This window comes from Elephas maximus, chromosome 3 (assembly GCF_024166365.1).
Source record: "Elephas maximus indicus isolate mEleMax1 chromosome 3, mEleMax1 primary haplotype, whole genome shotgun sequence".
Lineage (NCBI taxonomy): Eukaryota > Metazoa > Chordata > Mammalia > Proboscidea > Elephantidae > Elephas > Elephas maximus.
The window spans coordinates 198,837,022-198,861,639 of NC_064821.1; the positions used below are offsets into that span (position 1 = coordinate 198,837,022).

A 24,618-nucleotide genomic window follows, 5' to 3' on the forward strand; every position below is an offset into this window, starting at 1 on the left:
TTTATTTTCTCACAGCCTAGTAGGTTACAAGTCCAAATTCAGGGCGTTGGCTCCAGGGGAAGGCTTTCTCTCTCTGTCGGCTCTGGAGGAAGGTCCTTGCCCTCAACCTTCCCCTGGTTGAGGAGTTTCTCAGGCGCAGGGACCTGGTGTCCAAAGGACGTGCTCTGCTCCTGGTGCTGCTTTCTTGGTATGAGGCTCCCAACTCTCTGCTTGCTTCCCTTTCCTTTTATCTCTTGAGAGATAAAAGGTGGTGCAGGCCATACCCCAGGGAAACTCCCTTTACCTTGAATCAGGGAGGTGACCTGAGTACGGGTGGTGTTACAATCCCACCCTAATCCTTTCAACATAAAATTACAATCACAAAATGGAGGACAGCCACACATGGCCTAACCATGTTGATAAAACACATTTTTGGGGGGACATAATTCAATCCATGGCAGCAACATACTTCCAAAAGATCGGCCACTGAAAACCTTGAGAAGCACAGTTCTACTCTGATACACGTGGGTCACCATGAGTCAGAATAGCCTGGATGGCAACTGGTTTGGTTTTTGAGGCAGAACACTCCCTGGATAGTTTAGGGTGACTGCCTCCCAGGGTTGGCCACTAGCTGGCAGCTGAAGTGGGAGGCCTCAGTGCTTCCAGACCCAGTCTTTGTTCTGGGCACAGGTTGATGGGTCCTATTGTAATTTCTTACCTTCTCCTGGACCCTAAACAGATAGAAACTTGGCCAATTTAGCGAGGTATTTTGAATAATCCCCACTTCCCAATAGGGCTTGCTTTGTGCCGTGGTCATAAGGCATACTCCATCCCTCAAGGAGAAACAGATGTAATGACCCTGCCAGGGTCAACTGTGAAATGGTGTTAAGACTGACGCAAGGCCACTGAACCAAAGAAGTAGGGTAAAGTTTGCATGGCAGCGAAGTTGTTGTAAAGACATGACTGTGGGACTGTTGTTTCCCAGGTAGCCATGTGTTCAGGCTGCTGGAATAAATCTGATTTTAAAAATTAAAATAAAATTATCCCATTCTCTTGCCACTAACTGAGGCTCTTGGCCGCATGAAGATACTTGGTCTTTGCCATGATCCCGGCCCCCTAAGAGCTGCAGCCCGATTTTGAATGCTCTGGTGAGAGCCTGCAGTAACTTCACAACACTGGGTCATTCCTCCCAGCTGAGGCTGATGTAGGGGAAGGAGGGTACGTGGGAACAAGAGGGAACAAGGCTGTGTGGGATCATCAGAGGTGTAGCCAGCACCAAGTAGTCAGAAATGAAATTCTTCTGGTACTTGGCAAATTCCAGAAACTGCTTAGATGCCTTTACCTCAAAGGGAGCCATTCTCTATAGAACTGCACTTCTATTGTATGGCCCCATCTCACTGCCCTAGGAATTTGTGTCCTAGGAACTCACTCTTGGGGTGACTGACTATTTTTATTTCTCCAGCTTGGCTTGGAGGTTGTGCAGACAGTACCGGGTTACACACAACCCATAGTTATGAACCAATCCCCATAAAGCCTATTATATTAAAAATTCAAGGTGCATACAATGGTTCGTAATAACAACCATTATTATTATTACTGTATTATTATGTTAAAGATGTTTTAGTGTATCTGGAAGTGTTTCTTTAATATTTTTATGCATAGAAAGTTACACTGTAGACTGTATACCAAGACAAACATTTGACTAACTGATGTCAGATACAAACAGTACCTAACTGTTCCGATTTATATATAATCTGACTTAAAGACAGATTTAGGAATGGAACTTGTTCATAATCTGAGGACTGCCTGTACAGCCAGAAATCACCATATTGTTGTTGTTAGTTACCATTTAGTTGATTTCTACTCATGGCGACCCCATGTGCGCAGAGTAGAACTGCTCCGTAGGGCTTTCTTAGCTGTAATCCTTACAGAAGTAGACCACCAGGCCTTTTCTTCTGCAGTACTACTGGGTGGGTTTGAACCACCAACCTTTAAGTTAGCAGTCAATCACAAACCATTTGTGCCACCTAGGGACCTTTGAAACTACTATGAACAGTCTGTTTCAATGGTCAGACTAGGACTAGGCTCTAGAAATACAGGATGATGACACCACTCCTGTCCAACAGGTCTTGGGTCCCTTTCGATAAGCTTTCAGGGCACGCCAGTCTGAAAGGTGTGACTAAGGGTTCAGACCATCTGAAATGCAGCTGGAAGACCATCTGTACTGTTCGGTCTCAGACCCCCACCAGATACCAGGCTCCCACAGGCCAAGCTGGGGGATGGGTCCAGGCTCCACAGCTAAGGCAGGACCCTCCAAATCAAGACTTGTGGGTAGCAGCTCATAGTGGGATTTACTGAATCTCGAGTAATCACAGTTCAGCTCATGCTTTCCTGTCTTCTGCCAGTAAATCCAGGGACCACTGTGGAATGATGGGGCTCATTATGCCCCAGACTTGATTCTTTGTGAAAAATTCCTTCAAGGCTTATTTCCATGTTTTGCAAGTAAATAGCTGGATCTTTCTAATACCTTTGCACCTGGAAGCAGTTGGATAATTTCTTCACGGACAGTTTCTTTCTCCCTCCCATCAGAGCTTGAAAAATTGCGTGCTTGGAGGGTACTGGGGAACCACAGGCGTGGTTCCCAGGTAGGGATTATTCCTGCATCCAGTAATTATTTGTTGAGGGCTTACTATGGATTAAAGGAGCCCTGATCGGTGGTTCGAACCCACCAGCTGCTCCACGGGGAAAGATGTGGCAGTCAGCTTCCGTAAAGATTACAGCCTTGGAAACCCTATGGGGCAGTTCTACTCTGTGCTACAGAGTCACTATGAGACGGAATCGACTTGATGGCAGTGGGTATTGCATGCTAGGCATTGTTCCAGGGCAAACTTATCAAAGAACCCTAGGCATGGACCCCCTCCCAGAGCTCTCAGTCTGGTAGGGGAGAGCGATAACCACTATCACAACACAGAAGTGGTGGGTGCTGTCATATGGGAAGAACAGGATGAAAGCACCACAGCATGGGCACCTAATCTTTGGGTAGGAATAGGACAGAACTAGGGCGGTATGAGGTATCTAAAAGTGGGTTGGACCCCAGGGACAGGGTGAGGCAAAAGGGAAGTAGAGTGAAGATCTCAGTGTGCCAGGGCCTAGGTAATATTTTGGCATGCAGATGGAATTTTCCAGATGTTCCTTTATTACCACTTATTTTATGTGTAGGTGTGTTTGTCTTGGATCTTAAGGGAGTAGAATAGCTTTTGGAGCAATTAAATGAAATGGTAAATATAGCAATATATACAGATACCTGACTTATTACTGGGAAATTTAGAACACAAATTGTCTTGTGTTTTTTGGTTTGATGGTCCTGACCCACTCCCAAGGGTCAGGATTTTTGGTCTGTAGCACGAGTTTCTGGGAATGAGCTACTGAAACCTTTGCTGAATGGAAGCAAAGTTCCATTCATTCTTAGGGGAGAAATCTAAAGGATCCAGGGCCTCCCTGAAGATGACTCTGCTCCTCTTTCCACCCCTGCCCAACCCAGGTGATCATGGTAACAGGGGATCATCCCATTACAGCCAAGGCCATCGCCAAGGGTGTGGGCATCATCTCAGAAGGTACTGAGACAATAGAGGACATGGCTGCCCGGCTCCAGGTCCCTGTCAGCCAGATCAATCCCAGGTAGGACCCTTAAAGTGCTAAGATCTGACATTTTTATCTCCATGCCTAGCTTTCCCCGCCCAAGTCCCACTTACTAAAGCTCTTGGAGTTTCCTTCAGTGGGTAGGTTTGCAGGGTTGATATATTACAAAGTAAAACATCATAGGAAAATGACCAAGTTTTCAGAGGAAGTGAGACAGAGAAACAGGTAGAGAAAAGGGAAGAGTGGTTGGGAAAAGGAGATAGGGCTGGAATATGTTGATTTGGGACAGTGTATGGTTGGGGGCAAATGAGGAGACGGAGTTGAAAGGAAAAACAACAAGGAGGTTATAGTAAAGATTGGTTAGAGGGCACCAGGCCCCCTAGTGAATTCCCAATGCTCAGAACTAGACTTCTGAAATTCTTTCCCTCAGGGATGTCAAAGCCATTGTGGTGCACGGCTCAGAACTAAAGAATTTGTCATCAGAACAGCTTGACGAGATCCTTAAGAACCACTCAGAGATTGTGTTCGCCAGGACCTCCCCTCAGCAGAAGCTCATCATCGTGGAGGGATGTCAGAGGCAGGTAAGGGAGCAGATGACCCCTGGGAAGTCTGGCAGAAATCCTGTGGTATAACCCAGCCCGTAACCAAGTGGAAGGATGTTTGAGCTAGGCTAGGAGAGACCCAAGAGAGTAGATGGGCTTCCATCTGGGGGCTCCCTGAGAATTTTACTATTTCAGGATGAGCAGGAGGAGGAGGGGCCATGACTCCTTGATCAAGCAGGATGACATCAGGAAACATGGGATGCTGAAACCAACTGCCCTGTGGATCTGGTCCCAATTTGACACACTAATTATTTGACTTCCTCTGTCTGGGGTCTCTCCAGGGCGCCATTGTAGCAGTGACGGGTGATGGAGTAAATGACTCCCCTGCACTGAAGAAGGCTGACATTGGCATTGCCATGGGCATCACTGGCTCTGATGTCTCTAAGCAGGCGGCCGACATGATCCTGCTGGACGACAACTTTGCCTCCATTGTCACGGGCGTGGAGGAGGGTGAGAAAGCAGTGTACCCAGGGTTGGAACTTGATCCTTAGACTCTGGTGGAGGTTGGTCTACATCATCCTCATTCCTTTTGCCCCTTGTCCAGCCTCCAGGGTCCTGTACAGACTGGAAAAGCCACCATAAGACAAAATTTTGCAAATTAGATTCAGCTCATACTTAGAACATCACTACCTAGAGGTGCTTTTCATGATACCTGAGGAGAACCGAGATTTGCTAGGGAGACTGGGACTACAGTATAGCATATTATTTCTCCTCTCATTGAGATTCGGTAGGTCTATAAAAAGTTTAAAGACATAGCATACGCTTGGGACTACTCCACATCCCCTGGTAATCCTCAAGAAGGCCCTAGGAACCTGTTGTCTGAATGTTGGTGACAATATCAAGATTAGCTGCAGCCTGATCCATGAATGGTCAGCAACAGCTGAACTTAGTGCCCTCTTTCCCCAAGAATTCTGAAAAGAAAGCCTAGTGGTGAACAGAAGAACACCAGATTTCTACATCCAGGCTCCCTGTCTTCTGCTTGGAGCTCTTAGTAAAACGTGTGATGATCCACGTAACAATAATGATTACCACTTTATGGAGACCATCTATGATTCTGACACTTTGCTAGGCATTTTATATCCATTTAATTCAATAAATTCTTTTGAGCACCAATTATGTGCCAAGCACTGTTCTAGGTGCTAGAAATACAGCAGTAGAGAAAACCCATAGAACTCATTGCAGTCGAGTCGATTCCAACTCATAATGACCCTATAGGACAAGTAGAACTGCCCCATAGGTTTTCCAAGGATGTAAATCTTTATGGAAGCAGACTGCCACATCTTTCTCCCTCAGAGCTGCTGGTGGGTTTGAACCACCAACCTTTTGGTTAGCAGTTGAGCACTTTAACCACTGTGCCACCAAAGGCTTAGGAAACATAAATACCTGCCCTCATGGGACTTAATTTCTAGTGGGGAGAGACAGATGATAAAATAAGTAAATTGCATAGTATGTTAAAAGAAGATAATTTACTATGGGGAAAAAAAAGAGCAAGGAGTACAGGGAGAGATGCCAGTTTTTGAAAGGGTAGTCAGGGGAGAACAGAAAACAGAATTTGAACCCAAGTCTGTATCAAACCCAGGTTCTTTCCACTTCTACCTTATGCTTCTAAAGACTTTTATACTGGCGTTCTGAGACATATCCAAATGTTAACCAGACCCAACACTGCCCAGTTGTGAGCGATCAGATAACATCGGCCATGTTGAATCCAAGAACAAAGACTACACAGACATGGCATGTTAATAAACCATGGTTCCAATTAATAATCACAAAATTTAGAAATAAAATAGGACAGCTGAGATCTTGGACCTCCAGACCCATTCATGGACCATGACACTGTTTTTTAGTGGTCTGTCTGTCCAGCAGCTGAGTTGTGTGGGACATATGTTCTCACTGGGCTCCTCACAGAAGGCTCCTCATCACCCTCCCCAGGCCGCCTCATCTTTGACAACCTGAAGAAATCCATTGCGTACACCCTGACCAGCAACATCCCTGAGATCACCCCCTTCCTGCTCTTCATCATCCTCAGTATACCTCTGCCTCTAGGGACCATCACCATTCTCTGCATCGACCTAGGCACTGACATGGTGAGCACCAAAGCTGGGGCCCAGTCTATGGGCCTCCTGTGAGGTGGACTGAGGAGTAAGAGAAATCTGAGTGAAGGGAGAGAGACACAGAACTCAAGTTATTTTTAAATTTCAATTAATTGTGCTAAAGTATACACGTGGGAATGGATAAGGGTAATGGTTGAGCAACATGATGAACATAATAAATGTCACTGAACTAAAAATGTGGAAATAAAAATATATATATAATAAAATTTGCCATTTTAACCATTTCTGAGTATATGATTCAGTGGCATTAATTACATTCACATTGCTGTGCAACCTTTATCACCAAGTAACTTTTTTTAAAATAATTTATTTTCGTTGTTGTTGGTAATATACACAGCAGAATATACATCAATTCAACAATTTCTACATGTACAATTCAGTGACGTTGATAACATTCTTGGCGTTGTGCAACCATTCTCACCCACTTTTTCTGAGTCGTCCCTCTCCCATTAAAATAAACTCACTGCCCTGTAAGTTTCTTATCTAATCTTTCAAGTTGCTATTGTCAGTTTGACCCCATATAAGCTAAACCATGTTTGGTTTTGAGAAGACTTCACGGGATATTTTTGGTTTAAAGTTTAAAGATTATCTCAAGGAAATAGTTTCAGGAGTTTATCCAGCCTCCATGGCTCCAGAAATCTGAATTCCATGAGAATTTGAAATTCTGTTCAGCATTTTTTCCCTTTTGGATCAGGATTCTTCTATACAATCTTTGATCAAAATGTTCAGTAATGGTAGCTGGACACCAGCCAGTTCTTCCGGTCTTGTGGCAAAGGAGGCAGTTGTTCATGGTGACAATTAGCCTCACATTTCATTTCCCCCTCCTATTCCTGACTCTCCTTCTTCCTCTGCTGCTCCAGGTGAATAGACACCAATTGTTGTACCTTGAATGGTCAGGTTACTTTTGAGTTTCCTTCTGAACTTCGTGCCCTGTTACTCCTACCCTCCATCCTCCAGGTCCCTGCTATCTCCTTGGCTTATGAGACAGCTGAAAGCGACATCATGAAGAGGGTTCCACGGGATCCAAAGTCTGATAAACTAGTGAACTACCGTCTCATTGGCATGGCCTACGGACAGATTGGTACGGCCTGAGGGATGAGGGGTGGCAGGATCAGGGAGGATGGCTAAGCCAATGGCTGCCCCTGCCTGGGCATTTGAGCCATCTCGGTTTTGAAGTCAGGGGGATATTTTCTTCATGAACAACAAGCTGTGCTAGGCCCTGGGAAAACAAAGAGCCATTGATCTCTGCTTTGCTTTGGTCTTAGAGTCCAGTCGGGAAGGAGCAAACACACATAAAATGACAGCATCTTTTCAAGTGCCAAATAGCAAGTATAGACAGAGCATGCTATAGGAGTACAAGCAAGCAGGCTTACCAGTTATGAGGATAGTCAGAGAGGCCTTATGGAGAAGACAGGACTTAAGCTGGGCATTGGAGAACAGGGCTGAGACTAGCAGATATATGAGCAGGTATGGGGGACCCGCGGGAGAGGGGGAATCCATACGGCATGATTGGAGAAAAGCAAGTATGCCAATTTGCTGAAGCCCATGTTGTTGTTGTTGTTAGGTGCTGTCGATTCAGTTCCGGCTCATAGCAACCCTACGCACAACAGAACGAAACACTGCCCGGTCCTGTGCCATCCTTACAATTGTTGTTATGCTTGAGTTCATTGTTGCAGCCACTGTGTCAATCCACCTCGTTGAGGGTCTGCCTCTTTTCTGCTGACCCTGTACTTTGCCAAGCATGATGTCCTTCTCCAGGGACTGATCCCTCCTGACAACATGTCCAAAGTATGTAAGACGCAGTCTCGCCATCCTTGCTTCTAAGGAGCATTCTGGTTGTACTTCTTCCAAGACAGATTTGTTCGTTCTTTTGGCAGTCCATGGTATATTCAATATTCTTCTCCAACACCACAATTCAAAGGCATCAATTCTTCTTCAGTCTTCCTTATTCATTGTCCAGCTTTCACATGCGTATGATGTGATTGAAAATACCATGACTGGGGTCAGGCACACCTTAGTCTTCAAGGTGACATCTTTGCTCTGCAACATTTTAAAGAGGTCCTTTGCAGCAGATTTACCCAATGCAACGTGTCTTTTGATTTGTTGACTGCTGCTTCCATGGGTGTTGATTGTGGATCCAAGTAAAATGAAATCCTTGACAACTTCAATCTTTTCTCCATTATCATGATGTTGCTCATTGGTCCAGTTGTTAGGATTTTTGTTTTCTTTATGTTGAGGTGCAATCCATACTGAAGGCTGTAGTCTTTGATCGACATTAGTAAGTGCTTCAGCTCCTTTTCATTTTCAGCAAGCAAGGTTGTATCATCTGCATGACGCAGGTTATTAATGAGTCTTCCTCCAATCCTGATGCCCTGTTCTTCTTCATATAGCCCAGCTTCTCGTATTATTTGCTCAGCATACCGATTGAATAGGTATGGCGAAAGAATACAACCCTGACGCACACCTTTCCTGACTTTAAACCAATCAGTATCCCCTTGTTCTGTCTGAACAACTGCCTCTTGATCTATGTACAGGTTCCTCATGAACACAATTAAATGCTCTGGTGTTCCCATTCTTCGCAATGTTATCCATAATTTGTTATGATCCACACAGTCGAATGCCTTTGCATAGTCAATAAAAACACAGGTAAACATCCTTCTGGTATTCTTTGCTTCCAGCCAGGATCCACCTGACATCAGCAATGATAGCCCTTGTTCCACGTCCTCTTCTGAAACCGGCCTGAATTTCTGGCAGTTCCCTGTCAATATACTGCTGCAGCCTGTTTTGAATGATCTTCAGGAAAATTTTGCTTGCGTGTGATATTAATGATATTTTTCTATAATTTCCACATTTGGTTGGATCACCTTTCTTGGGAATAGGCATAAATATGGATCTCTTCCAGTCAGTTGGCCAGGAAGCTCTCTTCCATATTTCTTGGCATAGACGAGTGAGTACCTCCAGCGCTGTTTGTTGAAACATCTCAGTTGATATTCCATCAATTCTTGGAGCCTTGTTTTTTGCCAGTACTTTCAGAGCAGCTTGGATTTCTTCCTTTAGTACCATGAAGCCCATAGTCCTGATAAAGTAGTAGTGGAAAATAAGGCTGCAGGTATAGGTAGCATTTATATTGGGGCCAGCCTTGAAAGACTTTTGGAAGCCATTAGAGGTCTTTGTTCTTGAGGTTTCAGGTGCAATGGGATGCCTCAAGGAGTAGGGTGAGGCAGGAATGGACAGGGAAGAGGCTGGAGGCAGGGGAGATTACGTGTCTCAAAGATGACCTTCCAGTTAGAGTTTAGAAACAAACGTCAGGGCTGGGAGGCAGGTCCCACAGAGATGATGGGATCAGATCTTTGATGGTGAGAATCTTCAGCTGACTCATGAGACAGGCCAACACACCTGGAAGAGAGTCTCAGCCCTCACCTCCTCTGCCTTTCGGTCTGCCTTTATGGGATCCTTCTCTGAACAAGCTTCCCCTCACCCTATCACTAACAGGGATGATCCAGGCTCTGGCTGGATTCTTCACCTACTTTGTGATCCTGGCCGAGAACGGTTTTAAGCCTTTGGATCTGCTAGGCATCCGCCTCAAGTGGGAAGATCAATACTTGAATGACCTGGAAGACAGCTATGGACAGCAGTGGGTGAGTAGAAGATGTGGAGTCGTAGATAGTGATCAAAAAGAATGAAGAAATGACAGGAAAGAGCAGGTTTAGCAAACTGTTGAAAGAGAGTGAGAGAATGAAGGCACTGGGTAGGCTGGAATTGAAATCTTATCTATATTAGCACTTAACATTTGGCCTCAATCTGCAATCATATCAGCAAATAGTCTTCTCTTTGTTTACAATGACCTCATTTTATTCCACTTCTACTGCCTGTTATCTGTTTTTACCCTCCTGGATCTTCCATCTCCCTGGGACCTGGAGATCTTCTTTGTCATCTGAACCAATCTGGGATGATTTCTAGTCTTCCAGGTTCTGACCGTGGAGTGCCCCTGAAATAAGTGTTAGATATCCTCTCTTCTGTTCAGCTCCCTTCCTCTGTAAGAGTTCAAATAATAGAGTTACCAATGTGTGCAGAGTAGAACTATGCTCCGTAGGGTTATCAAGGCTGTGACCTCTCATAAGCAAACCACCAGGCCTTTCTTCCAAGACTCCTCTGGGTGGGTTTGAACCAACAACTTTTTAAGTTTAGTAGTCGAGTACCTAACCAATCGCACCACCCAGGGACTCCTGAAATCTGAAAATCTATTTCCTTTGTGTATATCCCTCATCATCACCCAAAACCTTTTAAAGCCTAGTGGATGACTCTCTGTAGTAGCCTTTCCTAACATCCAGGACAGTGAGGCCCAAACCTAAGCCCTCCCGCAAAGATATGTTCAAGATTTTTAGTAAGTTATTTTTTGTATCTGTGAACACTCCTGTCCCAATTTCATAAGACAGTGGAAGATGTGCCACCGATTATTGATAGAATTATAGAATCATAGAGGACACATAGTTCATTACCACCAATCTTTAAAGGAGGAAACTGAGTCCAGAAAAGTTAATGACTTGCTTAAAGTCCCACAGTGAATCCCTAAAAGGGCAGGACTAGGACTCAGTACTTTTGATTCTTGGCCAGCACTTCTCCACTTCACCATGGTGCCTCCAAACCAGGCTAATTGCAGCTTTCTTAAAAGTACATTGGAAACTGAGTTGTGGGCAAAAGGCCCTGAAACACTGCTTGCACTAGCTGTGTCCCTGAGGCCATCATGTGTGGGTGCTCCATCACCAACACTGCTCCAAGGGACAATGGTGCCCAAAGTCCTCATTGCTGGACACCCCATCAACATCTCCTCCTCCCTGATCAGGAGGCAACATCCTGATGCCTCCTCCCCACTGTCAAGATGCAGCACACATGACATCTACTTATTTATAAATTAAAAGTAATTAAAATTAATTTGAGCTAACAAGAATTTCCCTTGTACATCAAAGACATCTTGAGATATTGCAAAATGGTGGTTGAGAACAGTTGTCCTAAGGAATATACTCCATAAAGGCAGGGTCTGTCTCTTCCATCTACTGTAATTTTCCACATTTAGTATGGAGCTGTCCACCCAGGAAGGATTCTCTATACTGCCAGAAACAAGGATACCTTCCGAATCTCTCTCACCATCAAGTCCATTGACCACCACTCATTCAGTCATTGAGCAAGTATCTATGGAGCATCTTCTATGTAACTGGTTGCTGTCAAGTCATTTCTGATTCATAGCGACCCTGACCCTACAGAACAGAGTACCTCTGCCCCATAGGGTTTCCAAGGAGCAGTTGGTGGATTTGAACTGCTAAGCTTTTGGGTACCAGCCAAACACTTAACCACTGCACCACCAGAGCTCCCTGCACCCAAGTGCTATTGTAGGACTTGGGGATATGGTAGTGAACAGAATGACCAAGTTACTGCTCTCATAGAGCTTATATTCTAGGTTGGGGGGGATTAGGAAAAGAGAGAGGTAATAAACTAATATATAACATATTGGGTAATGGTAAATGCTAAGAAGATAAAGCAAGGTAAGGGGAAAGAGCACAGCAGGGATGTGGGTGCTGTAGTGAGCTGAGGGAGTTCAGGGCTGATCAAGGAAAAAGATAGGACCAGGAGATAGCAACCTTGCACAACAAGCTGTTTACTGGGACCAGTGCACTGACGTTCTCACGTCATTGCAGGAGATTCCCCACAGCAGGAAGTCTTCCAGAAGCAAGCAGCACAGGGAGCCACCTGAGGGGAAGAGGAGAAGGGAAGGGGTTATGTGGGCCTTTTCAATGTCCTTCTGCAGTCAGTTGGGCAGTCTTGGGATCAGAAGGACACCAGTATTTAGGGCCCTTGTAACTACAAGGTTTTATCTATAGCTAGCTGGTGTTGGGCAGTATTTATATAGGCTCTAAGTAGCTAAATACTGGTTAATTGGGGCTATTTTTTGAAACAATTGAATGTGTACAAATTTGAGTTTGGTACTGGTGGGATTTTGGGGGCTAACAGACAGTTATGGGTTGAGTTGTGTCCCCCAAAAGTGTGTATCAACGTGGCTAGTCCATAATTCCCAGTATTGTGTGATTGCCCACCATTTTGTCACCTAATGTGATTTTCCTATGTGTGGTAAATCCTACTTCTATTATGTTAATGAGGCAGGATTGGAGGCAGTTATGTTAATGAGGCTGGAATGAATCTACAAGATTAAGTTGTGCCTTAAGTCAATCTCTTTTGAGATATAAAAGCGAGAAGCAAGCAGAGAGACGGGGACCTCATACTGCCAAGACAGGAGAGCCAGGAGCAGAGCATGTCCTTTGGACTCAGGGTCCCTGCCCTGAGAAGCTCTTGGAGAGGGGAAGATTGATGGCAAGGACCTTCCTCCAGAGCCGATAGAGAGAGAAAGCCTTCCCCTGTAGCTGACGCCCTCAATTTGGACTCTTAGCCTCCTAGACTGTGAGAGAATAAATTTCTGTTTCTTGAAGCCATTGAGTTGTGGTATTTCTCTTATAGCAGCACTAGATAACTAAGACACAGGCCTTAGCTTGCTATAAAGAAGAGGACAACCTGGGGCCAATAAACAGAGGCCATCTTTGGCTCATTTATGTTGTTGTTGTTGTTGTGTGCTGTTGAGCCAATTCCAATTTATGACAACCTCCTGTGTTATAGAGTAGAACTGCTCCATAGGGTTTTCTTGACTGGAATCTTTATGGAAGTAGGTTGCCAGGCTTTTCATCCATGGTACTGTTGGGTGGATTAGAACAGCCAACCTTTAGGTTAGTAATCAAGTACAAACTGTTTTCAGCCACCCAGGGACCTCGGCTTATTTATACAACAGTGCTCTTGGAGGCCTTGCTGATGAGATGGAGGAACAAGCCATGTGGACTTCTGGAGGAGAGTGTTCCAGGCAGAGGGAAGGGCATGTGCAAAGGCCCTGGCCTGGGAATTTGTTTGACATGTTTATGGAGAAGCACCAGTAGCATAACTGAGCATGCTTAGCAAGCAGGAGTATGGCGGGAGAAGCAGTGGGACATGGGGAAGCAGCAAGGTCAGATAACGTAGGGCCTTGTAGGCCAAGGGGAGTCCCTGAGTGGTCAAACGGTTAATGCTAACCTAAGGGTTGGTGATTCAAGTTCACCCAGAGGCACCTCAGAAGAAAGGCTTTGTGATCTACTTCCAAAAAACCAGCCACTGGAAACCCTAGGGAGCACAGTTCTACTCTGTCACACACATATGGAGTCACCATGAGTCGGAGTCAACTCAATAGCAACTGGTTTGGTTTCTGGTTTTTTAAGGTCAAGGAGGGGACTCTGGGTTTTATTCTAGATGAGATGGAAGTCATTTAAAAAAAAATTACAAGGGTTTAAATAGAGTAAGTGAGGTGATCGGACATAGATTTTAAAAGGCAGACTATGGCTGCTGAGGGCAAGAGGGAGATAGGAGAGGAGGCTGTTGCAATAGTCCAGATGAGAGACAATAGTGTTTGGGGCTAAGATGGTAGTGATGGGGGTGGAGGAAGAAAAATAGTCAGAGGCATGATCTATTTTGAAAGTAGAAGCAAAAGGATTTGCTGATGAATCAAGTGACCAAAGTAAGAAAGAAAGAAGACTCGAATTTCCTTCCCGAATAACTCCTGACTCCCTCTCTGCTTTCCAACCACGCTTCCTCACCTGGCTCAGGCCCTCTAGGCACTTCTCACCTAGATTCTCCACTCCAGTCTTCCCTGCCCCCAGGCCATCCTCCATACAACCAGCAGGGTGCTCCTTCTAAAATGGAAACCTGATTACACCTCCCACTGACTTCATATTTCCCAGGGGTTACCTATAGTTTAACATGAAAGACTTTATATAATCTGCCCCCGTAGCCTCCTCTCCCCTTTCCCCAGGCTGTGTGTTTGCTCTTCCCACTGACATGATAAGACATATTTTCAAAAGATCACTCTGACAGCTGTCTTAAGAATAGTCAAGAGGGAGGCAAAGGATGGAAGCAGGGAAGACAGGAGACTATTGCAGTAATGCAGACAAGTGGTGGCTTGGACCATGACACGAGTCATGTAGGTGGTGAGCGATAGTTGGAACCTGGAAATATTTTGAAGGTGTGACAAGAGAACTTGCTGATGGATTGGATATAGGATGAGAAAAAGAAGAGCCTTAGGATAACTCCAAGGCTTTGTGCCTGAGGATCTAAGGTTTCTTAGAAAAATGCAGTTGTCATTTATTCAAATGAGAAAGACTGGAGGAAGAGCAGGTTTTGGGAGAAAAATCAAGAGTAGAGTTTGGGACATGTTAAGTGTGAGATGCCTGTTGAACATCTAAATGGAGATGTTGAGAGGCAGTTGGATGTATGAGTCTGCAGTTCAGAGGAGAGACCTAGGTTGGAGATAGGAATTTGGGAGTCATTGGCATTTAGATGGTATTTAAAGCTGTGGGGCTGGATGCCATCACCAGGGAAGTGAGTACTCCTAGAGAGGAGAAGAGGACCAAGGACAAAACCTTGGGGCTCCAACATTTAGATAAAAAAGGGAGAAAAAGGAGCAAAAGAGCCTGAGAAGGTGGCTGGTAGAGAAAAGTCCAGGAAAGTGTGGATTCCTGGAAGCCAAGTAAAGAATATGCACCAAGGAGGAGGGACTGATCACCTGTGTCAAATACTGCTGATTGGGGCAATAATATGAACACTGAAAGTTAACCATTGGATCAAGCAACTAGAAGGTCACTGGTGATCTTAACATGAACAGTTTCATGGCATGATGGGGGCAAAAGCCTGACTGAAAATAGGAGAGAAATTGGAGATAGTAAAAAAAAAAAAAAAAGTGTTTTACTGTAAAGCTGTTGTTAGCTATCCTCAAGTCGGCTCCCGACTCATGGCTACAACAGACTGTTGTGATCCATAGAGTTTTCATTGGCTGCTTTTTGGAAGTAGGTCACCATGTCTTTCTTCCAAGTCCCTCTTAGTCTGGAAGATCTCCTGAAACCTGCTTGGCATCATAGCAACATGTAAGCCTCCACTGACAGATGGGCATTAGCTGAGCATAAGGTGCACTGCCCAGAACTGAACCGAGGTCTCCACATGGAAGGCGAGAATTCTACCACTGAACCACTGCTGCCCGCCCCCCTTTTTTAACTGTAAAGAGGGTCAGAAAAATGAGCCCTAGCTGAAGGGAATGTACATGATGAGAACCATCCAGTAAACCCAGTGCCGTCGAGTCGATTCCGACTCATAGCTACTCTATAGGACAGAGTAGAACTGCCCCATAGAGTTTCCAAGGAGCGCCTCGCGGATTCAAACTGCCGACCCTTTGGTTAGCAGCCGTGGCACTTAACCATTACACCACCAGGGTTTCCACCATCCAGTAGAGAGGAGAAAAAATGATACAGTAGAGAAAGGAGACAGTTATTGGAGCAATGTCCTTGGGTGGGTGAAGTAGGATGGGGTCTTATGGATAAGGGGAGAAACAAGGGCCATGAATCCACAATAACAAAAGAGCAAACAGTTTATAGGCACAGACACAGGTGAGGTGGTAGGCACGTGGGAGGGCTTGTGAGCGTTTTGTTATTGCTTCTCTTTGCTCAGTAATATAGGATGCAAGTTTATCAGCTGCAAATGAGAACAGAGGAGAAGATTTGAGGCAAGAGGAGATGTGGCAGAGTGGGAGAGTGAACGGACAGGGAAATGTAATATAAATCCATTGGCAGCACTAAGGGCTTCACTGAAATGGTCATGAATTTAAAGTGTGACTAATCTGCATGGCTCTGTGTTTTCTCCAGCCATGTTTGGCTCCTAGATGCCGGTGCAGAGTCAGTAAATAGATGGAATTAGTGAATGGGACAGTCTGGGGAGTGGAAGGTATATGTAAAGGAATTATTAGAAATATGGGCCATGGGATTTAAGTTAGGTAAGAAAGGAAGTGAGGCCACAAAGAGGTTAGGGGCCTGGGAGAAGTGGATTGTAGGTCCAAGTAGAATTCCAAAAGTGTGGGAGTTGAGATACTAGAATGAGTAAGAAGGAAAGAAGATGGTGGTTGGAGAGAGGGAGAGAGATATTTGAAACAAGATTTTGGAGGAATTGTAGGAGCCCTGGTGGCACAGTGGTTAAAGCAATTGACTGCTAGCCGAAAGTTTGGCAGTTCAAAGCCACCAGCGCCTCCATGGGAGATAGATGTGGCAATCTGCTTCCATAGAGATTTACAGCCTCAGAAACCCTATGGGGTCCCTATGAGTCAGAATTAACTCAACAGCAATGAGTTTGATTATTTTGTCTGGTAGCTATTGGGAAGGACGATACCTAGCGTATAACCACGGGAGTGAGCAGCCCAGTTGTGGGGTGGAGAACATCATTGTAGAAGACAGAAATCAAGGAACTGTGAGACCAGGGTATTGGAAGGATCAGCAACATAGCAGTATTTAAATCTCCAGAAACTACAACAGGAGTAGTGTTGGTCTGACAGCGAGTCAGGAGCTAAATCTTCCAGAAATGAGAGGAAGTGGTCCAGGGATGGTAGGTGACTGCAGTAAAGGAGAATGGTGGCAGAATGAACTGATACAGAAAAATGTACTGATGAATCTCATTCCACATTGGATTCTTGGCTCATTAATTTTCAGCCATTGTTTCCTAGTCATTTAAGGCTGTGTATTTTCCTCCAAGTACAACTTTAACCGCATCACATGAGGTTTGATACGCATGTAGTACCTCATTATTGTTCAGTCCTACATGTTTTCAAGTATGCTTATTTGACCTATGAGTTATTTATGAACATGGTGTTTTATTTTTTTTTTAACATAGGCTTTTTTCTCCAGTCTAATTTAGATGTGCCTCTTCTGTGTTCCTGTAGTCCCCTGTGATCTGTCCTTTATAGCTGATCTATTGAAGTCCCTGGGTGACGCACATGGTTAATGTACTTGACTGCTGACTGAAAGGTTGGCGGTTCAAGTTTACCCAGAGGCGCCTCAGAAAAAAGGCCTGGCGATCTAGTTCTGAAAAATCAGCCATTGAAAACCCTAGAAAGCATAGCTCTACTCTGACACATATGGGGTCACCATGAATTCAGTCGACTTGACAGTAACTGGTTTTTTTGGAGTCCTTGGGTAAGTGCTTGGCTACTAACCAAAAGATTAGTGGTTCATAACCACCCAAAGGTGCTTCAGAAGAAAAGCCTGGCTGTCTACTTCCAAGAGATCACATTGAAAACCCTATAAACTTGAACTAAAAGTATCCTCTGAAGTCTTCTTAAAACCAAACAGTAGTTTAGCTTAGCTAGTAGAGAATGTCTGCCTTGATTATTATGCTCTTTTCAGATCTATCTATATGGGATCAAACTGACAACAGCAACTCGAAAGATTAGATAGGAAACTTAGGGGACAGTGAGTTTATTTTAACGGGGGAGGAAGAACTCAGAAAAGGCGGATGAGAATGGTTGCACACCTCGAAGAATGTAATCAATATCACTGACGTGCACATGTAGAAACTTAAATTGGCATACAGTTTTTATTGTGTTTATTCTCAACAACAAAAAATAAATACATAAATTATTTAAGAAAACCCTGTGGAGCACAGTTCTACTGTGAAACGCATGGGGCCACCACGAGCTGGAATTGACTTGATGGTAACTTGTTTGGTTTTTGGTTTTATCATACTAACATAGCATATTCATCTTCACCAGTAGACTCGAAGTTCCTTATGTATAAAATATGAGTGAATAAACTGATGTCTCATTATCACCTCCTTTGGGCATTCCTCTTCCCTCTAGCCCCACCTTCCTTTCTGACTTAGTTCCTCTGACTCCACCATGCCCTGCAATTCCACCTTCTTCTCTGACACCATCCTCCTTAATATTCACTGAGCACATACTACATGCCATTCAGCGAAGTAAGCATGGAGATACACAATGATAAGTTAGACAAGGTTCTTGCCCTTGAGGAGCTCCCAGTCAAGTAAGGAAAACACATGGACAAATCATAATATAACATGAGAAGTGCTGAAACAGAGAGATGAATGAAGTGCCGTGGGAGCCTAAAGAGAGAGGACCTAACTTAGCCTTGGGGATCCTGGAGGACGTGAGAGGGAGGAAGACTTTAGGATGTATCTACAGCCACTATCCTTCTGACACTCCCTCTCTGCCTGCCCTCCCCCAAGACCTTCGAGCAGCGGAAGGTGGTGGAGTTCACGTGCCATACAGCCTTCTTTATCAGCATCGTGGTTGTACAGTGGGCTGACCTCATCATCTGCAAGACCCGCCGCAACTCGGTCTTCCAGCAGGGCATGAAGTGAGTACCCCACCAAATGCCCCAACACTCTTCCCAACCTGGACACTGGGACATGGAATCGCCCCCTGCCTCTTCCTCCCTTTCACCAACACCCATAAATGCTTCTTCCCAGAAACAAGGTCCTACTGTTTGGGATCGTGGAGGAGACATTCCTAGCTGCTTTTATGTCCTACACTCCAGGCATGGACATGGCCCTGCGAATGTACCCACTCAAGTGAGTAAGGCAAAGGATGCCCATATGAGAATCTCAGGGTACACGGAGAGCAAGGGGGAGAAACGTGGGTTTGAACAAGATAGTCAGATCTGCCTGGGTAAATGGGGTTACACCAGTGATGGAAGGGGAGAGTCATCCATGCTGTGATAAATATATCTTATTTAGGGAGTTATTAGAAACCATGACAAGTGATCAAAACCCACTAAACATGCAAATTTAGCAGACGTACCAGTGTTCAACAGAGTGGAATCTTTTATGGTGATGTGTAGTGTGGCTATCCAAGGATACATGCTGCTTGAAGCTGAAAAGTAACCATAAAAATAACCTAATCTACGCATGGATAACTCTGCCGTACTTACGCAAATATGCTTTAATGTGTGTGTGTATAAGGGTGGGCATACTGGAACTCTTCAAGGTCTGGGACTTTGTCAACCCAAAGATTTTTCTCTTCTTCCTTTCTTTCTTTTTTTTGACATTAGACATGCTTGTTGCGAAAAAATTCTATTTAAAAATTTACAGAGGAAAGCAAAACTCCCCGTTCACTGCCACTCCTTGTTCCCCCACCCTGCATAGGTCACCTCTGTTAGCGATTTCCCCTGTGTTCTTTCAAGTCGTTGTCTATGTATTTGCACACACCACTCACCTTTGTGTCCCTTGCAGCGTCTTCCATATTGCTTTACACACTGTAGATGCTCAGTTAATGTTTAATAGGAGAAATTGGCCCAGGCTTTAGATGCAGACAATCCTAGGTTTGAATCTCTACTCTGCGGCACATTATTCTGTGACCTTGGACAAGTGTGTCACCATCCTGAGCCTCAGCTTCTGCAGAGTCTCAATAACACACACCTGGCAGATGATTGTGAGACTCGCATATAGAAAATTGTATATAATACATAAAGCTCAGTGCCTGGGTCACGGCACACCCCTAGCTAACAGTTGGTTTACTGTTGTTGTGATAAATGATGCAATTTATTGTTAATTTCAAATAAGTAATAATAAATGCAGTTGAGCATCACCTGAGCTCCTAAAGCACTTGGTATGTACTCAACCACAAAGCTTTGCACCTAATCTTGTGATTTTTGGTTTTGTGTGTTCATCTACATTCTTTTCCCTGATCTCCTTAAGCTCTTTAAGATCAAAGACTATCACGTTATCAGTTTTATTTCCCTACTGCAAACACAGACATGGAGTGGACATATGACTGCTGTTGAATGCATGGGCGATTATATATAAGTGTTTATATTTGTTGGGGTGTGTAGAGTAAACATGGCTAGGCCCATGGAAGTCCAAAAGGTAACCACTATCCTTCTGATATATAAGGGGTGCAACTGAAGAATGGAATTTGTCATCATGTCATCTAATTTTAACTAAGTTAAATTTAGAAACTAAACCAGTATAAAATATTTATTAAACACGATCTTATTGTTTTGGTTGGACTACATTTCCATTTAACTCCTGAAAATTTAGTGTCTGAACTGAGATGTGCTACGAGTATAAATGCTTACTGGATTTCAAAGATTTAGGATGAAAAAAAGACTGTAAAAATCTCATTAGTGAGTTTTCTATTGATTATATGTTGAAATGATGATGTTTTGGGTATATTGGGTTAAACAAAATATATTATTAAAATTAATTTCCCCTGCCTTTTTTTTTTTTACTTATTTTAATGCAGCTACTGGAAAATTTTTCATTTCATATATGGCTCATGTTACATTTCTATTGGACAGCACTGGTCTAGGCCAGCTCTTCTCTCTGTCATCCAAGGGAACAAATCCATCTTCCTGGTCTCTAATTATAGAAGAGGTTCAGGAAGAAAAATGTTCCTCATCTTTGCTATAGCGAAGAGTGTACCTACCCCCTAAAGAAATGTCCCCACACTAGATCTCTGAGGAATGTCTCAGATAGTCCCATCATACTTGAACAACCTCCTGTTTGTGGTTGCAAGGCATAGAGTACCTGGAAAGCAGAGGGGGATCTCCCTCAATGACTTCACAAAAGTTGGTGGGTAGTGTCTGTGAACATGGCCTGCATCTCTAATATGACATTTGTCATATTGTCACTGGCTTTTTTTCCCTAATAGCTGTGACCTTTCAGATGTAGATCATCAGGCCTTTCTTATAAGGCATCTCTGAATGGATTTGAACCACCAACCTTGTGGTTAGCAACCAAGTGCTTAACCGTTTGCTCCACCCAGGGACTCCTTGTCATTGGCTTTTTATGTCTCTGTCTTGTGCCACTCTTCTCCACCCTCAATCCCTCACCCCTTGGACTCCAACCTCCTCAGAGATAGGGATCGACTGGATGGTACTCATCTCTGTGCCCACAGCCCCGCACAGTCCCTGACACGTAGAGGACACGTCATCAATAAAACCCTGAGTTCCTGTGTGCTGTTCTCTGCATTTTCTCAGGCTTGCGTATCTCTTACCACACTGGCCAACTCTTGCTCCCTACAGGGTAACCTGGTGGGTCTGTGCCATGCCCTACAGCCTTCTTATCTTCACCTATGATGAACTCAGAAAATACATCATCCGACGAAGGCCTGGCGGTGAGGCGCCCCTGAGCCCTGCTCTGACTATTGGACCACCAGCCCCCTAACTAGCTCTCCCATCACACCTGGTTCTTCCAGACTCACTGCCTTTCTCTTCACCTGCCCACCTTACTGCCTGGTCTTCACTGTGCTGGGCCCAGCCCTTACTTCTCACTCTACCACCCCCATTCCTTCCCATCCTCAGTGCCCTGTGTTCCAGACACTTAGGCCTTCCTTCCCCTTCTGCTGGTCTCCCCTTGGTGCCTTCCCTGCCACCTTCTCCCAGTTCACTCTGGTTTCTTCTCACCCACAGGCTGGCTGGAGCAGGAGACCTACTACTGAGCTCGGCAGAGGAAGAGCTGCACACGACATGGGGCTGGGGGTGGGAGCGAGCAAGGGTTAGGGATTCTGAGTTTGACACATCTGAGAGGGCCTCTGAGTTGGAAGCAGAGATGGATTACCTTGGACGAGAGAGACAGGCAGTTCTGGGGCTGGATTGAGGACATCACGGGTAGCAGATGAGGGTGGGTTAGGGCAAGTAGAGCCTGAGTCTGGCTAGAGTCCAGTGGGGGGGGGGGTGCTGGCCTCTGTTGAACCCAGTAGCCAGTCTGGAGAGTAAATGTTTGGAACCAACTCTCACTTGGCTGAATATGTTGCATCTGATATTTGGGGAGTGGAGGAGCCCTGGTGGCGCAGTTGTTAAACGCTCAGCTGCTAACCGAAAAGTTGGTGGTTCAAACCCAACAGCCCTTCTGTGGGAGAAAGATGTGGCAGTCGACTTTGGTAAAGGTTACAGCCTTGGAAACCCTATGGGGCAGTTCTGCTCTGTCCCTTAGGGGTGCTATGGGTTGGAATTGACTCAATGGCAATGGGTTAATTTGGGGTTTCGAGGGATGATGACTGTGAAGCTCTTTCCCTCGATCTTCATGGTAACTAGGCCAGGGAAGTCTTTCAGGGACTGAAGTTGAGGCTGGGAGGGGAGCAGGGTCAAGCATATTTGCCCCTTGAGGGCTATCCTCCACCTTAAAGTCACTCTCTGCCCCTTGGAGAACGAGGGCAAGACAAGTGACTGCCCCCAATGTCAAACTGGGATCAGAGAAATGAGAGGATGAGGAGAAGAGCGGCTGAACCCAGCCTTACAGGAAGGGGCCACAGTACTCACCCTGGGTGTGGGCAGGATCGGGTCATGAAGCCCCCACCTTGGATTCCTCGGATCAGCTTGTAGACTCATAGAGGTTTAGTGCTAGAAGAGATCTATTGCATCGATGAAGAGCCTGAGGTCCAGAGAGGTCCCAGTGACTTGGGAATATTGTGGTGAGTGGTGAATGTGGGATCAGAGCTTCTCCTCTGAAGAAGGGATTGGGCACAAAGAAGGGACTCCAGAAGACTATGGTCCCCTGCCCTCTATCCCCATTCAGTTGGGCCTCTCAACCCTATCCCACCCCTCTGCTCATTTTCTCTGGTGTCACCTGAAATAGAGTCTGTAACAACACTTTGAGTTCCTGTAGCCTTTACTTTAGGCGAAGCACCCGCCCCTCCGCCCCAGGCTCCTAGGGGTGATGGACATTCCCAAGAGCTTGGTCTTAAGCCTAGGCTCCAGCATCTGCTGTGCCTCTTTTCTCATGAGTGAGTTGTCCCAGATAAGCCACCCTCCATCTCCTCACTCATTTGCCCTGTGAGTCAGTTCATTCTCAGGCCTCTTAGAGCAGAGGGTTGGCTGTGCACAAAAGCATGCAGTGCCAGAGAAGAACACTAAGGAAAGTTGGGGGGGGGGGCAGTGTGTTTTGTAGGCTGTTACAAAGAACAAAACACATGTGTTAGGTGGCTGCATACTATGCCTGGCACTGGGACAAAGGCTTTGCACATCATCAATTAATTCACAACAAATGTATTTTCATACCTCACCCCATTTCATAGATGAGGAAACTAAGTCTGTCTTATTCCAGAACTTGGCCCTTAACCATGATGTAGACTAGTCTTAGAATGAAGGCTGGGTCAAAAAAAAAAAAAAACACAAAACCAAACCCTGATAGTGATGGAGGAAGAGCCACGGGTGGTTCTGGAAGATGAGAGGCCATAGGTTAGCCAAGAAAAACCATAAAAAGGTCTAGCCAGCCATTCTACAGGCCCCTCCTCAGAGGTCTCTCTCTCTCCCGTTCCATCCTCGTCCCTCTTCCAACACAAGGTCTCCTAGGGACAGGGCTGTATCAGTCTGGGGTCCCTCCCCAGCGCTGCTGACGTGGCTGAACCAGAACCCTAGGAGGTTGAGGGGCCAGGGTGTGTATGAGTGAGGTGGGGAGGGGGAGTGTGGAGGGACCAGCTCCTCGGGTTTCAGTAGCAAGAGCTTTGGGTGTCTGGTGGGTTAAAAATATAGAGGTCTCGACTCAGGGTCATTTGATACCAGTGGTTGAAGCCTGTTAAGTCCAAAGGCCTGAAGTCAGGGGCTTAGAGGGAAGGGGATTGAGTAGAAAGCGGAAAACAGATCATTGGAGAGAGGAGAGGAAGACAGGCAGTGAGGGGTGGTGAGGCGGGTGGTGAGGGTGGAAATAGAGAGCAAGAGGGAACAAGGAGAGGGAGCAGGAGGAAGGTGAAAAGTTCTGGCTCTGGGGAGAATCACTGGAAGGCTACCCACTGCAGGAGGGCACTAGGGAATAGTGCAGCAGGCCGGAGTTACCACCTAGTCCTGCCTTACACCCATGGGAGTACAAAAGGTCAGATTCATATTCGGAAAAGTATAGCATCCAATGTCTGTGTCCAATGTTCCCTCTTCTCCAGAGTGCAGCAAAAGTGAGGAATTTGGGCTGGGTGTCATCTAGGCCATCTACTGGGTGGCCCGCCCACTTCTCCCAGCTGTCTTTGCACTGAACGGGGGGGGGGGGCTTGGGGCATGTTGCCAATCCCCTGTGAGGGCAGGAGATGGGATTTTGAGGTCTCTTCAGTGCTAACATGGAGCCCTGGTGGTGCAGTTGTTAAGAGTTTGGCTGCTAACCAAAAGGTCAACAATTTGAATCTACCAGCTGCTCCTTGGAGACCCTATGGGGCAGTTCTACTCTGACCTACAGGGTCACCATGAGTCGGACTCGACTTGACAGCAATGGCTTTTTTGGTTTAGTCAGTGCTAACATGCAATGCTTTAGGTCTAGCTCTGGCTTTCCCTATGACAGTGACAGCTGTCCCTCTTGGACCCACTCCTGCTATGTTGCTGAAATAGCCTGTGGCCTTCTTTGCTCAGTCCTGCTGAGGTCCACACCACAGGAGTGTGCAAAAGCTATGCCTCTGTCTAACAGAATCT

At 45.5% G+C, this 24,618-nt stretch overlaps 1 protein-coding gene across 2 annotated transcripts in view; it reads left to right on the forward strand.

Annotated features, from left to right (window-relative positions):
* Positions 1–21,701, forward strand: part of LOC126073839 (sodium/potassium-transporting ATPase subunit alpha-2) — an 84,823-nt gene extending 63,122 nt beyond the window's left edge. For both annotated transcript variants that reach the window (XM_049880957.1, XM_049880958.1), the window contains exons 14-23: positions 3,521–3,657; positions 4,049–4,199; positions 4,502–4,670; positions 6,150–6,304; positions 7,289–7,412; positions 9,824–9,969; positions 18,455–18,585; positions 18,698–18,799; positions 21,253–21,344; positions 21,640–21,701. In XM_049880957.1, the coding sequence (XP_049736914.1) occupies positions 3,521–3,657; positions 4,049–4,199; positions 4,502–4,670; positions 6,150–6,304; positions 7,289–7,412; positions 9,824–9,969; positions 18,455–18,585; positions 18,698–18,799; positions 21,253–21,344; positions 21,640–21,668 (1,236 nt within the window). In that variant the 3' untranslated portion in view covers positions 21,669–21,701. The remainder of the gene's footprint in view (positions 1–3,520; positions 3,658–4,048; positions 4,200–4,501; positions 4,671–6,149; positions 6,305–7,288; positions 7,413–9,823; positions 9,970–18,454; positions 18,586–18,697; positions 18,800–21,252; positions 21,345–21,639) is intronic.
* Positions 21,702–24,618: the final 2,917 nt, after the last annotated feature.